General features: G+C 44.7%; 1 protein-coding gene across 2 annotated transcripts in view; it reads right to left on the bottom strand.

Moving 5' to 3' along the window:
- Nucleotides 1–15,751, bottom strand: part of PDZRN3 (PDZ domain containing ring finger 3) — a 605,156-nt gene that overhangs the window by 75,668 nt on the left and 513,737 nt on the right. For both annotated transcript variants that reach the window (XM_078661873.1, XM_078661874.1), the window contains one exon: nt 5,708–5,955. In XM_078661873.1, the coding sequence (XP_078517999.1) occupies nt 5,708–5,955 (248 nt within the window). The remainder of the gene's footprint in view (nt 1–5,707; nt 5,956–15,751) is intronic.

Genomic DNA, 15,751 nt, shown 5'->3' with positions numbered 1-15,751 from the left:
CGTCATGGAAACCGTGAAATTGGCGGCCCGCGTTAGGGAGCCGACAGCGGTCAGGAGGGCTGACAGAAGCCGACACTTCAGGAATGCTGGTCGCCCGAGGCCAGTAACTACATTCTAGAGTTTTTAATCTGCACTAAAGTAAAGAAATCAGTACATAGGGCCCGATAGGTAGAGGTAAATTTGCATGTGTAGGGCCCGATTCACAGAACTAACTTAAGACAAAATCCTAAACTTACTTACTTACGTAGTTTAAAGAGTTCCCACACCCTCCGATGAGAAGGGTGGAGACTCCTGTGACTGAATTTACGAGTGGAAAGTGGCTATTGGTAACTTTCAACTTCTTTTGGTGATCGCCACCTCTGGGCCATAGATTTTGCCATTCAAAAATGTATGCACATTTAATGAAGTTTAGTTCTAATTAGAAACAAAAGAAGATTATTTAATGTAAAATGAAAAACAAAATCATTTGAAACAAATAATAGTAACCTAAGCCTATATACTGAAAAAGCTATAACATACCACCTCCTAAATGAACTTTATTAACTCAACGTGTTAACATTTGTTAACCGGGATTGCACTTTAATAGTGTTTTTTTAAAGTAAATGTCAGAGTTTTTTTTAAACATACGTGCTGGTCTTTTTTGCAATGGTAAACACAGCTTCACTTTAACCTTTAGTGTTTTAGTAACTATGTACACAATGTTTTAGGAATAAATAAATCGTTTCTACATTATTTTCTGTGGGGTGTTAATGTTCTAGCCTGCCTTCATTACTTTCTATGGGAGTGTGTTGCAGTGGTTGGCTGTGTGTGGTTCTTAACTTACTCTTAAGCTGGGCTGGGGTAGGTGTAAGCCTCACTTGTCATTGTTCCGGGCTGTACTAGCACCAAAACAGTGTATTGGAATAACTTTACTCTTCTGTGGGGGGGGGGGGGGGTGTAGTAGTGTAGCCTTCCCCAAACCTCTCCCTAAATTCCCTTAATAACACCCATTTAGTTGTAATTATTCCCCATTTCCCCATCGCTTTCCTTTGTCTCTTCCACATTTACTAAATCCTTTACTTACAGGGCGGAGATTTCCGACCCCGAGGCACACGGCTCCGTTCAGAAAACATAGGAAAGGTTGAGTGCCGTAGGATGTTGAACTGCATTCGGTACTACCTGAAGTAGTGTTACTGGAGTACTGTTTTACGCACTCCACAATGACTGGAGAAGCGGGCACATATTTTTGAAGAGATGCTCAGAACTACTCTTGAAAGAAACTGAAGACCCCTCCTTTAAGGAGAAGCCCCTATGGACCACCAGTAAGGACCCTCAGCTTCTCCTCACTGGAAGCCCACCAGACCCTACTCCTCTCCTTCTTGGTAGTGTACCTGATCTCAAACCCTTCAATCTTCTCTGGACCCCAGATCCGCCCACCGCACAGACGTACGCTCTTCCTTCTTTCCTCATTTCAGTCGTAAGCTCCGTTCTCTCCTCCCTGGAACCCTCGCCCCTTCTCTCTACATTCCACCAGTCCCTGCTCTTTCCTCGTCTCAGCCAAACATCTCCTGGTGACCACTCTGCGGCTGGTCCCTTCTGATCTCAGGCACAGCCACCTTGGGGTTAGAGCCTCTCGCCCTGACTGCCTTACCTTCCTCAGCACTGATCTTCAAGCTTCCTCACCTACATTCATTCAGGTAAAGACACTTTTTGGTTCCCACTTGAACACCCGCCCCAGTTACCTCCTCATTATATCTCCAGAGACAAGTTTCTCGGCTTATGACTTTGCCAGTTTAGATGTTCCATCAATGGTCTCTGTCCAGCATCCTGTACCCTGGTTACCACGTGGAAGGCGCTTCAATGTCCTCTAGATCCTGGTCCACAACCCATCCCATAAAATAAAATAAATATCATACAGAATCCAAGGTCCTTGCCTGTTTAGTTTTCATTCGAACTCATACCTAGTCTAGCGGTTCCTCCTACTGACTCTGCGTACAGAATGTGAGACTTTGTACTTGTCTTCTGATTTCATTTCTTCATCACAGAGCACAATGTCAGCCTTCTTCAGTTTCTTCTTTTTTATTTTGGGTAACCCGAACAGCCATTGCCAGTCTTAGTACTGTTTGCAGATAATTATCGGGGGACTCTGGCTCTTATACCTTTGCTTTAAGGGGGACATTGTTGAGAAGAAAACCTGTGGGTGGACCTTGTGGCTCCCCAAAAAAGGCCCCACTATTTCCTCAGAGTGACCACCGAGGGGTATTGCTCAGCAAGTACCACTTTCTGTGAGGGAGGGTGTGAAGAGGTTACTGAAAGACATGTTGAAAGAGGGCGTAATTGAGCCTGTAGAAGCCTCGCAATGGATATCTCCAGTGATCATTACCCAAAAAACTGAATGCCTCTTGAGATTATGTGTAGATCCCAGAGCTCTTAACCAAGAAATAATCACAGACATGTTTCTTCTCCCAAATATTAATGGGTTGTTGATCTTGGACAAGGGTGGTAAGTACTTCTCCAAATTAGATTTGAGGAGTGCTTACCATCAAATCAGATTGCACAAAGACTCAAAGACTTTGACAGCATTTATCACCTCTGAAGGTACTTACCAGTTCACTTGTATGCCGTTCGGCTTAGCGTCAGCAGCAAGTGTATTCCAAAGAATGAAGACTAGAGTCTCGGAGGGTGTGGAAAATGTTGTATACTTCCAGGATGACATTTTGATCATGGGAGAGATGGTGGAACAGCACAATTTAACATTGAGAATGTTTTTGAGGAGATTGGGGGAATTTGGCTTAATACCTAATAAGGAGAAGTGTACCTTTTTGAACGAACAGATAGAATACCTAGGTTATTCCATATCCAATGGTGAGGTCAAACCCAAGCGCTCTTTAGTAGATTCCATAAGGTTGGCTCCTGCTTAATCAGACAAGGATCAATTGAGATTGTTTCTAGGGCTCATTGAACTCTATTCTAAATTTGTCGATACATTTGCTCATAAAACTGAGAGCCTGAGAGATCTTCTGTGCATAGGTGAGAAGTTTGTGTGGGAGAAGAAGCGGAGTGCAAATTTTGACAAGATAAAGTTGGAAGTTTGTGATGCTGGAATTTTGTCTTTGTTTGACAACAAATTGAGTTCCACTTTGACAGTTGATGGTAGTGCAAGGTGTGGTGCTCCCAAATGCATGGTAAGAAAGAAAAACCTGTTGCTTTTCGTATCACGTACCCTTACGCAAGCTGAGAGGAATTACTCAGTTATAGAAAAAGAGGTGTTAGCTGCCGCCTGGCCGACTGAATATTTTCGTGCATACCTGTGGGGAGCTAATTTTACGATGTGCACCGATCACAAGCCACTTTTAAAAATATTGTCTTTGGGTGGAGGAGGGAGAGGTTCTGCTAGACTAGCTGCAAGCCTTCAAGAGTATTCATATGTGTTTTTAAACACGTGCAAGGCTCACAAAATGTACAAGCAGACTGTCTGTCCAGACTACCGTTGGATTGGGAAAGTATTGATGATGTGGCAGTAGGGGAGTCGGAGGCTGAAGATGCTGAGGCTTCTGTACAGGATGCAGTACAATCTGGCTTAGGAGCTTTCTCCTCTGTGGAATGGGAGGAAGAGATAAGAGTGGACGGTGTTCTCAGAGATGTTATCAATTTGATTCAAAGGGGAGCGACAAGGGAGAGTACTTTGACGCAGACTGTGTATCCATACTTTAAAATCTTGGATGAATCGTCATTGTATGGTCAGTCTATCGTAATGAGGGGAGATTGCTTTGATCCTCCTGAAGGTCTGTGACGCAAGTTGTTTAACTTAGCTCATGAGGGCCATTTGGGTCAGGGTTTGACCAGCAAAAGGATTAAAGAGGAATTTTAGTGGCCTGGCCTTCATGAGCAGGTCAGAAAATGGGTGGAGTCCTTTGCAAAGAGAGTGAGAAAAAGTTGAGGGTAGGATGTGGAAGTGAAGGTGGGCACATTGAAGATCCAGGTAAGTCTTGGCACACCGTATCTTTGGACTTCATTGGACCCATGGGCGCTTTATCGGTGGGGTTAAGATTCACGATGGTCGTGGTGGATGTTTGTTCCAGATGGATAATTGTGAGGTTCATGAGGGGTGTCACCGCCAGGAGTACCATTTTGGCGTTAGAAGAAATGTTTGAGAATGAAAGAGTTCCTTCGGTCCTTATTACTGACAATGGTACTCAACTCACCTCCCATGAATGTCATCCCTTCTTAAAACATCTGGTGTACAACACTCTTGCATCTCTTTGTATAACCCACAGGGAAATGGTATGGTGGAAAGGGTCAACAGATTGGTAAAGGTTACCATACAATTGTCTATTACTATTCGCTTTGATGTAAGAAGAATGGTCAACAACATGGTGTGGGCAAATCGCACCGCTGCGCATAGTGTTACAGGTAAAATTATTTTCAAGAAATGCGTGGGGGGATGCCAGGAACCAAGTTGGTACCTGCATGGTTGGAGGATGGATTAAGGCATGGTAGTCAAAGAATCAATAGCCATGCTGAAAGGAGGGAAAACTGGATAGCTATCAGAGATTGGGTTCAAAGTCTAGTCGGGAAGAGTTGAAGGAGAACTTTTGAAGTTCAGACGTCCTTTCCGCATTGACAAGGCGGGAATGTTTTTTGTAATTTTGGACAGTGGTGAGAGGTGGAATTTCAGAAATGTGGCACTTTATCAGAGAGGCGGAGTTTGTGTGAGGGATAGGGGGAAGGGTGTTCGGGTGTAATGTTGAGTGGAGTGGTGTGGCTCACTGGTTAGAGGCGGCAGACCCGGGAGCAGAGGACGGCCTGGGACCAGGGTTCAATTCCCGACGCGGCAGGGTCTTGGACCAGGGTCACGGACTCGATAATTGTCGCCTCGGTGCATACTCTAACTAGGGATCACACTCGGCAACTCTGGGCATTAGCTTGCCTCATCTCCACAACGGCCCCCCACATACGCCAGGGATGCCTGGTTTCACCTTGGAGATACCCAGCAGGGACCATCTCACAGGGAAAGCCAGGACGGGTTCCCCAGCGGTCTACAGCGCAGAGATACTCCTTCGGGAGTCGATTCTAGCGCGTTAGAAACCCACAATCAATCAATCAATCAATCAATGTTGATGAAGGCTGAGGATGTTGGTGGTACGCGTGGTTCTGGTTCTGATTTGGTTTTCTATGGAGTAAGTAGTGATGGTGGTCTCATACCCATAGGAGATGTATCTACTTACGTGTGTGTCTCCAGAGTTCGGTGGCCACCTTCTTAGAGATTTTGTCATATCTTTGGATTCTTTTCCCTTGTTTTCTGAATGATGTAGTATTTATCTTTTTCTTTTTCCCCTCATCGTGTTTTCTCTGCTCTCTCTTTCCTTTAATTTGATTGAGGTGAAGGGAAGGAGAAGTGTTATGATGTGAACACATCCTCATGTGGTTCCATTCATTTACATATGTTCCGTGTGTTGTATTCTATGTTAGATTGTGAGGTTGAAGGAGTTCCAGGATCAGCAGTTGCTGCCTGGATCTTGAGAAGGACTCACGCCAGGTTGCGTTACCAATAAAGCACAATTGGAGAACCCTGTCTATTGGGTGTGGAGCGGTGCTTTCTTCCCCAGTACATCTTACCAGCCTGCTGACCATGCATTAAAACAACAAACTTTGACAAGAAGGAGAGAAGGAGTGAACATGACAGTAGCAGCAGGTTGATAGCACCTGGTTAACCCTTTCCACTTACTCTTCCGGCAGCAGGTAGGGGTCGAGCACCGGCGGAAGCGGCGAGCGCATGTTGCTCAGCGCCATGATGTGCTCGAAGGTGATGTCCGTCTGCGTGGCCGTGTCCACCAGCGGGGCGTCCGGGGCCGGGCTCAGCATCTTACTGCGCGGGCTCCGGCGCAGCACCTGCACCACGATGGGCTCCTTGGCGCTTTTAAAGGCCTCCACGGCCTGCTCGTGGGTCGCGCGGGACAAGTCCTTCCCATTCACCTGCAGGAAGAGAGGACGGAAGGGGGTTAATGCCCAGGTGATGGACAGGGGGACAGACAGACAGACAAGAACAGTGAGACTGCAGCCCTGGACACATCTCTGCCTCACTGTCACTCAGAAATGATTCTCACTGGAAACTTGAATGTCAATGGAAATTCGATTCCATTGGGCGTCCGCAAACGTTTTCAGGTGATAAATGGTATGAAAGCATTACACTCCGTGACCTGTGCTGTGGATTTAATTATATGAGTTTGGTGTAGGACAGACAAGCAAGTCACTGTGCTGCGAATGCACCGTATTCAAACAATAGCTGTGCTTTCTGCCTGCACTGGTGAAGTTTCTGCAGCCTAGCGCCAACGCAAGCCCCCTTGCACCATGGTGAAAACATTACACTCCGTGACCTTTGCTGTGCAAACCAGTGGATTTATTGCATGAGTTTGGTGTAGGACAGAGCGGCAAGTCACAGCGCTGCGAATGCACCATATTTAAGCAATACCTGTGCTTTCTGCCTGCACTGGTGAAGTTTCGGCAGCCTAGCGCCAACACAGGCACCTTTGCACCCTGGTGGCAGGACGCCTCCATTGCAGGCAGGATTGGTTTGTGCCGGAAGGGGCGGCTTCACACAAAACAATCCTCTGAGGCGTTTTCCTCTTTCCATGTGTGCTGCATGAATGCAACACACATGCAAAGAGGAAATAAATGAGGAGGTCACATGCTTCCCCAGTTTTACAATATTTTGTAAATCTGGGCAGTGTCAAATTCCATGGGTGTTGCGTGGGAAATGCCCAACGCAACGTCCATGGAACGCCTCCCGGGCGCAGAGTAAGGCGAGGCAGCGGTTTGCGCTGTGTCGCCTCACTCAAGATTTATGAGGCCATTCAAAGCCACGCAGGGCGGCTTTGCGTGGCTTCATCACTTGGACTGACAGCCCTGCGTCACATATGTGACTCTTAACATGGAGCAAAAGGGACGCAGGGCTCTGATAAATAAGCCCTCAAGTGAGATTTTCTGTCAACCAGAGACTTTGTAAAAGGGTGCGGAGTGAGGGGACAACAGAGATGTGTAAAAGCAATTGTTGAAAATGGCAGCTGCCGGCCCTCGGAAAAACAGTGACATTGAGTTAATGAATTTCAAGGACTGAAAAGGATAAGGGGCAACGGAGAAGTGGGGTGGGTTGAAGGGAAGTCAGAGGGGAGATATTCGTTTGAGGGAATCAGAGCACCAACAAGAGTAAGAAAACACCCACACTCTTGGAATGGATCTGCTGCGGTGCGTTTACAGTAACAACGATAACACGGCATGGGCTGGAACGTTTACAGTAACAACTATAACACTGCATGGGCGGAACGTTTACAGTAACAACTATAACACTGCATGGGTGGTAACGTTTACAGTAACAACTATAACACTGCATGGGCGGAACGTTTACAGTAACAACTATAACACTGCATGGGCTGGAACGTTTACAGTAACAACTATAACACTGCATGGGCGGAACGTTTACAGTAACAACTATAACACTGCATGGGTGGTAACGTTTACAGTAACAACTATAACACTGCATGGGCGGAACGTTTACAGTAACAACTATAACACTGCATGGGCTGGAACGTTTACAGTAACAACTATAACACCGCATGTGCGGGAACGTTTACAGTAACTACTATAACACCGCATGGGCGGGAACGTTTTCAGTAACAACTATAATACTGCATGGGCGGGAACGTTTACAGTAACAACTATAACACTGCATGGGCGGGAACGTTTACAGTAACATCTATAACACTGCATGGGTGGGAACATTTACAGTAACAGCTATAACACCGCATGGGTGGGAACGTTTACAGTAACAACTATAACACCGCATGGGCGGCAACGTTTATAGTAACAACTATAACACCACATGGGCGGGAAGGTTTACAGTAACAACTATAATACCGCATGGGCAGGAACATTTACTGTAATAACTATAATACCGCATGGGCGGGAAGGTTTACAGTAACAACTATAACACCGCATGGTTGGGAACCTTTACAGTAACAACCATAACACCGCATGGGCGGGAACGTTTATAGTAACAACTATAACACCGCATGGGCAGCAACGTTTACAGTAACACCTATAACACTGCATGGGCGGCAACGTTTACAGTAACAACTATAACACCGCATGGGCGGCAACGTTTACAGTAACAACTATAACACCGCATGGGCGGCAACGTTTACAGTAACAACTATAACACAGCATGGGAGGGAACGTTTACAGTAACAACTATAACACCGCATGGGCGCCAACGTTTATAGTAACAACTATAACACCGCATGGGCGGGAAGGTTTACAGTAACAACTATAATACCGCATGGGCAGGAACATTTACTGTAATAACTATAATACTGCATGGGGGGAAGGTTTACAGTAACAACTATAACACCGCATGGTTGGGAACCTTTACAGTAACAACTATAACACCGCATGGGTGGGAACGTTTATAGTAACAACTATAACACCGCATGGGCGGGAAGGTCTACAGTAACAATTATAATACCGCATGGGCGGGAACATTTACAGTAACAACTATAACACCGCATGGTCGGGAAGGTTTACAGTAACAACTATAACACCGCATGGGCGGGAACGTTTACAGTAACAACTATAACACCGCATGGGCGGGAAGGTTTACAGTAACAACTATGACACCACATGGGCAGGAACGTTTACAGTAACAACTATAACACCACATGGGCGGGAACATTTATAGTAACAACTATAACACCGCATGGTTGGGAACCTTTACAGTAACAACTACAACACCGCATGGGCGGGAACATTTACAGTAACAACTATAACACCGCATGGGCTGGGAACATTTACAGTAACAACTATAACACCGCATGGGCTGGAACATTTACAGTAACAACTATAACACCGCATGGGTGGGAACGTTTACAGTAACAACTATAACACCGCATGGGTGGGAACGTTTACAGTAACAACTATAACACCGCATGGGCTGGAACATTTACAGTAACAACTATAACACCGCATGGGCGGGAACATTTACAGTAACAACTATAACACCGCATGGGAGGGAACATTTACAGTAACAACTACAACACCGCATGGGCGGGAACGGTTACAGGAACAACTATAACACTGCATGGGCGGGAGCTTGAGGGAGAGCAGCATATGGGGAGACAATAAGAAAACAGGAGCACTCTCATGAAGGGCACACTGGAAATGAGAAAAGTAGTCCCCAAACATGAGCAGTGGAAGGATACAAGTCAGCCAATCAAAACTATGGTAAAGCGGTAAATGACCAGGGGAGGGACAAGCACAAGAAAATAAAAGCAAGACAACGAATCAGGAGCAAGCAAACAGGAGTGACAGTAAAATAAAACAATGGCAACCATTGGTCGGGCTCTAAGAGCACTGGGTAAAGACCTTGATACCCAGGGCCATTGTAATCATACGATTCTGCGGCTGCCGCTTTTTCCACATAAAATTGGATTTGTAGCATTTGCCACATATTCCATCACTGGCTGAATAATTTGCAGAGTTTAGCAAAAAATAGTTTCTGGCATCAAAAGTTACTTAAGTTGCGGCGACCTGTGTTGCCATGCAGTGGAAGCCGCTATGCATAGGCTGCTGCTCTTCTTTCAGTTGCTTGTTTATGTATTTGTACGTTAAAAAGGTAGCAATGAGGTGAATCCTTTTCCCAGACAGTGTTAACATGTGGAAAAATGACAACGTTATGAAGTGATTCCATCACAAAATGTGCAGCACTAGGGCGTATCATTTGCGTTTTCTTGCCAAATAATCTAATCAAAGTTGCTGCATAATTTTGCCACCACAGCCACATTATTTCAGCAAGTCAGGCAATAACCTCTCCGACACAGGCAGCTAAAAGTCTCAAGATAACTACAGCTAGTTCTCTTCTTTCCTACCTGCAGCTAGAAGCTGCCTAGTAGGCAAGACCTAAAAATGTGGTAAATCCAACAACAAGCGCCTAATGTTTACCCAAACGTCCTTTGTGTACATATCATACCTGTGCTTGCCTCGGCAACAGGTCAACAACTGCCCATAGAAGGATAGCGCTTTGAGACTGGTTTTGTGGGCGCTTCCAGGTGGTGTAAGTGGCGACAGAGTGCAGTAAAGATCCTCACATGCCCACATTTCTTAAAGTGTCGGCGCGGGAAGGGTTTCATCACATGGGAAGCATTATTCCAAGTGAATACAAAAAAAGTACAATAAAAATAAACATTGAATCAAGCTTTGAACCCATCCTGAGGCCTGCAGTGTGGATTCTCTGGTCTCCAGATATTCTACATGCGCTGGGCTCGGGCTGACACGCACACACCTGGGAATCTACGAAAGTCCCTCCGCCCTCTCCTCATGATGTCTCTGTGACTTCACATTGCCAAGAAGAAAGTCCCTGTATTTTGTAGCAGCCTTAAGTTACTGAGGGAAATAATCCCTGAGGGGTTTCTATAGAGAATCTATTGAGGGGCGAAAACAACAGTGAGACGATAACAGTAAGCAACAAAATTCAACTGTAATCAAGTAATAAGCATGAACAAAGGGATAAAAATCAATTCGTAATTTATTTGGACCTCCCGAATGGGTTACAATCTAAAATAATTAAAAACAACAAAAAAAACCTTTTTGTGAGAAGGTTGGAAATTCAAACTATTTACACTATAAAGAACAATCAAGACAAATCAATGTGCAAAAACAAGTCAAGGACAATCAAGACAAATCAATATGCAAAACAAGTCGACGCGGCGTTTCGGTGTCTTTCAATCTTTACACCTTCATCAGGACAAACATATATTTCAGAATATCTATAAGTTAAACAACAGAAGTTTAGTACCATTTCATGTCAAACACTTTCGTCACTACAGTTTGCTTACTCTTTTTTTTAACAGTATTACATCCCCTTAAGGCTCTCTCTCGCCATATATAGTATCCAACTATTGCCTAAGCAGTTTCTCATACCCCACTATTTTCAAAAAATGTTCACTTTGTTACTATTAGTGAGCAAGATCGAATACCTGCAATGTGATTACAGATTCAAGTCTAATCAGTGTCTTCAGTTCTTTTCCTCTTAGTGTGGACTGGCTTATGATGATTGAGTCACACTGGGAAGCTATAGAGAGTATAAAATAATATATTATAGCTCCAGGCCCTGTAAGTGACTAAATCTTATATTATTGATATCTGAGTAGCTCTTATTTTCTCAGTGGGCCATTTACCTTTTGATTATGCCTCAACGTTTTCGTATTGCACGGAGGAACCACCGTGTAGTAGTGAGATCTCTCAACTCTGGAGTTGTATTGGATGTCCTGTTAGAATAAATACATGCCTTCCCTTAGTTGCTGTTAGAGTATAAGGGCAAAGCAAGGGGGGAAATTTTATAGGGCGAAAAGATCAATGGGGGCAAGTAATAATAGTCTGTCCACAATGTACTCACCAACTCAGAATTGGTTAAAGTTGCCGGTGTGCTCTTTGAATTATGCACCTCCACTCTGTGGTTTCATTTATCAGGTCAACGATATCTATAAGAACAAGATTTATTTCGACCTGATCAAAATCATATTAATTCTATAATTGTTTGCTCAAACTATTGATCTTCTCTGGGCTCTCCGTTAAGGTTTTTTGTATATTTCTTTTCAACTTTAGTAATCTCAAGAGACTTGTGGTTAAGTAAATACAAGTCTCTTGAGATTACTAAAGTTGAAAAGAAATATACAAAAAACCTTAATGGAGAGCCCAGAGAAGATCAATAGTTTGAGCAAACAATTATAGAATTAATATGATTTTGATCAGGTCGAAATAAATCTTGTTCTTATAGATATCGTTGACCTGATAAATGAAACCACAGAGTGGAGGTGCATAATTCAAAGAGCACACCGGCAACTTTAACCAATTCTGAGTTGGTGAGTACATTGTGGACAGACTATTATTACTTGCCCCCATTGATCTTTTCGCCCTATAAAATTTCCCCCCTTGCTTTGCCCTTATACTCTAACAGCAACTAAGGGAAGGCATGTATTTATTCTAACAGGACATCCAATACAACTCCAGAGTTGAGAGATCTCACTACTACACGGTGGTTCCTCCGTGCAATACGAAAACGTTGAGGCATAATCAAAAGGTAAATGGCCCACTGAGAAAATAAGAGCTACTCAGATATCAATAATATAAGATTTAGTCACTTAGAGGGCCTGGAGCTATAATATATTATTTTATACTCTCTATAGCTTCCCAGTGTGACTCAATCATCATAAGCCAGTCCACACTAAGAGGAAAAGAACTGAAGACACTGATTAGACTTGAATCTGTAATCACATTGCAGGTATTCGATCTTGCTCACTAATAGTAACAAAGTGAACATTTTTTGAAAATAGTGGGGTATGAGAAACTGCTTAGGCAATAGTTGGATACTATATATGGCGAGAGAGAGCCTTAAGGGGATGTAATACTGTTCAAAAAAAAGAGTAAGCAAACTGTAGTGACGAAAGTGTTTGACATGAAATGGTACTAAACTTCTGTTGTTTAACTTATAGATATTCTGAAATATATGTTTGTCCTGATGAAGGTGTAAAGATTGAAAGACACCGAAACGCCGCGTCGACTTGTTTTGCATATTGATTTGTCTTGATTGTCCTTGACTTGTTTTTGCACATTGATTTGTCTTGATTGTTCTTTATAGTGTAAATAGTTTGAATTTCCAACCTTCTCACAAAAAGGTTTTTTTAGTTGTTTTTAATTATTTTAGATTGTAACCCATTCGGGAGGTCCAAATAAATTACGAATTGATTTTTATCCCTTTGTTCATGCTTATTACTTGATTACAGTTGAATTTTGTTGCTTACTGTTATCGTCTCACTGTTGTTTTCGCCCAACAATAGATTCTCTATAGAAACCCCTCAGGGATTATTTCCCTCAGTAACTTAAGGCTGCTACAAAATACAGGGACTTTCTTCTTGGCAACTCTAATTCCCCCTCCCTGACATCCGTCACTAGGGGATCCTCCATTTTTTTGAGCCTCTGTGACTTAACAAACATACGTACAACTGTGCACACCATAAGAGACCCCTATGGGTATGTGGGCCACCGACTCCTCTAAGACTAAGCCTCTTCACTAATCGAGTGCCTCTGGCGAGCGGGGTTGAAGGACAGGGCAGCAGATTTGGGGCTAACAAACCATATACAACACGTATCCCTGGCCACGTCTGTAACTATACACATAAATGACGATTATCACCAGTGTACACCACCAGTACACATCACCAGTACACACCACCAGTGCTTAATAATTTGCAAAAACATAAGTGCCAGGGCCCTCGTCAGGGCACTCTACAGCTTGCAGCATCCATTGCCCCCACCAGCGCTGTCAGAGTCAGGACCAACACGACAACAAACCATTCTGCTTTGTTCTGGTGGTGGCTGATTTTTATTCCAAACATCCTAAAGTGAAGTTGTGGCAGAACCTAAACGCAAAGCTGTAATAGAGTTTTTAAAGGAAGTTTTTCTCAGGGAAGGCTTCCCTAATTTCCTCATTTCAGATAACGGTGTGCAATTTGTGAATGGAGAGGTTGATGTGCTTCTTAAATCTGGAGATGTGAAACATCTGAGGACAACTCTTTACCAGCCACAAAGCAATGGGCTGGTGGAGCGTATGAACAGAATGTTGGTTCAGTGTGTTCAATGAGCTGTTGCCAACAAATCTGTTGTGTTGAAAGCTCTTTGTTCCATGCTATGGTTTGTCACACCTGTCCCCGTTCCTCCACCCTGGTGTCCCCTTTTGAGATGTTGAGAGACAGTAACCTGGCAACCAAAGTTTGTCCTTACTTTTGTGTTGGTGACGTAATTCGTATTAAGAAAGGTGTGTATGTCAAGAAGGGAGGAGAGAAGCTCGGTGAGCCAGTTGTGGTGGACAAAGTGTGTGACAATGCGGTCAGGGTTAATGGTTCCAATTGGTGGGGTGTGTAAAGAGTGGTCAAGCGCAGGAATGTAGTCGGTCAGTTTAGCTGGGTGGCTGATGCTAATGAGAGCAGTGCGAATGTTGATGGAAGCGATGATTTAGCTTTTCTAGGTAAGAGTGCCGTGGACAGGCGTGGTGTCGGGAAGTCTAGCAGGCAGGTCATTTCCAATGATGTGGTCTGCAGGAGCAACCGTGTCAGGCACGCACCACTAACGTTCAGGAAGTAGCCGAGGTTTATGATCTGTATTTCCTTTTCTTCATGATGTAGAATTGTAAAGGCTTTATTTGATGCCTTGTCTAATATGCTTAGGACATTTTGTTATTTTTGTTTGTTGTCTCCTTCTGATGTATTAATTGTTTCAAAAGGTTTAATTTTATTTGTTTTGCTTGTTTAGTTTTGTTTCCCAAACAGAAAAGTAATGTAGTATTCCGTTCTTAGTTCAGGAGTGCTAGGATCAGGATGTTGGTGACGTTAGAATCCAGCGATGTAATATGGAATTTTGTGGGGTGGTGGTTGTGGCAGCTGCTGTGAGGCTGTGGGTGCTGACGCGACAAGCCCTGTGGCAGCGCTGTATACATTAAACTAAGGTCCTCTCACCTTATCCTGCCGTGTCTGTCTCATCTTGTGACGCGAACACCACACAGAGTTCTCAGCCAGTCTTGCAAGTTCGAAGCACTAGAAACAATCAATCAGGACATTTGTAAAGAGCAATACTTACACATGAGGGTCTCAAAGCGCTGGGGGGGGGGGGGATGCTGCTACTGCTCGAAAAGCCAGGTCTTGAGGAGTTTTCTGAAGGCCAGCAGGTCTTGGGTCTGCCGTAGGTGAATGGGGAGGGTGTTTCAGGACTTGGTGGTGAGGTGGGAGAACGATCTGCTGCCGGAGGTCGCTCTTCGGAAGCAGGGGACTGTGGTGAGGGCGAGGTCGACGGAGCAGAGCTGGCACCAGGGGGTGTAGAAGCTGAGTCGTCTGTTGTGGTACGCTGGTCCGGTGTTGTGGAGTGCCTTGTGTGCGTGGGTGAGGAGCTTGAAGGTGATTCTCTTGTTGACGGGGAGTCAGTGCAGGTCTCTCAGGTGGGGTGAGATCTACTGCACCATATTTACTGTAGGATCGTTAACCCATCTGCTGCTTGCAAAAGAAGTCCATATGTTCCCACATTTGGCACTGATGTGAGCGCCTCAGTGTGGAGACAGACCCTGGTGTTGGTACAGGACACCTGGGGCAGGATCGCCCGATATTGGCCATAATTAAACCACCATCCTGCAGCCCCGAGAGTGGATTACACGATAACAGCTAATCGGATTATAAACCCCGCAGTGAAAATCCGGTCATTTACAGGATGAAGCTCCTTGAGGGACTGAGGCATGATCAAAGGCGCTCGGCTACTTACATAGGGATGACTGCTTACACCGGGGGCAACAAAACATGCCACATGGACTTAGGGCTGGGAGGGGTACGGACCATGGGGGCTTGAGTCAGCAAGCTGGGAGTGTAAATGACATGGAGAGATGGGGCCTTGAGTCAGTGCACTTTTAGTGCACATGGACCGGGAGAGTCTGGGTCTTAGAACCAGTGCAGCCTTTGGCACTGTGCGACTGGTGCCTCCACACCGGGCACTAAGTTCGGGAGGGTGTAAAAAAGGCAATGATTCTGACTGCGTCAGCCTGTTCAGTGTGCACTGTAAAAGGCTCAAAGCCACACTTCACATCTTTTTTTAACTGCACTTGTATTTTCTGGTTTGAAGCCATATATATTGTTGACGGGCGCAGGGCACCAGATCAGTGGGTGCTGAAGAGAGGCTGCCAGGC

Source organism: Lissotriton helveticus, chromosome 9, assembly GCF_964261635.1.
Source record: "Lissotriton helveticus chromosome 9, aLisHel1.1, whole genome shotgun sequence".
NCBI classification, from domain to species: domain Eukaryota; kingdom Metazoa; phylum Chordata; class Amphibia; order Caudata; family Salamandridae; genus Lissotriton; species Lissotriton helveticus.
This window is presented reverse-complemented; position numbering and strand designations above follow the sequence as displayed.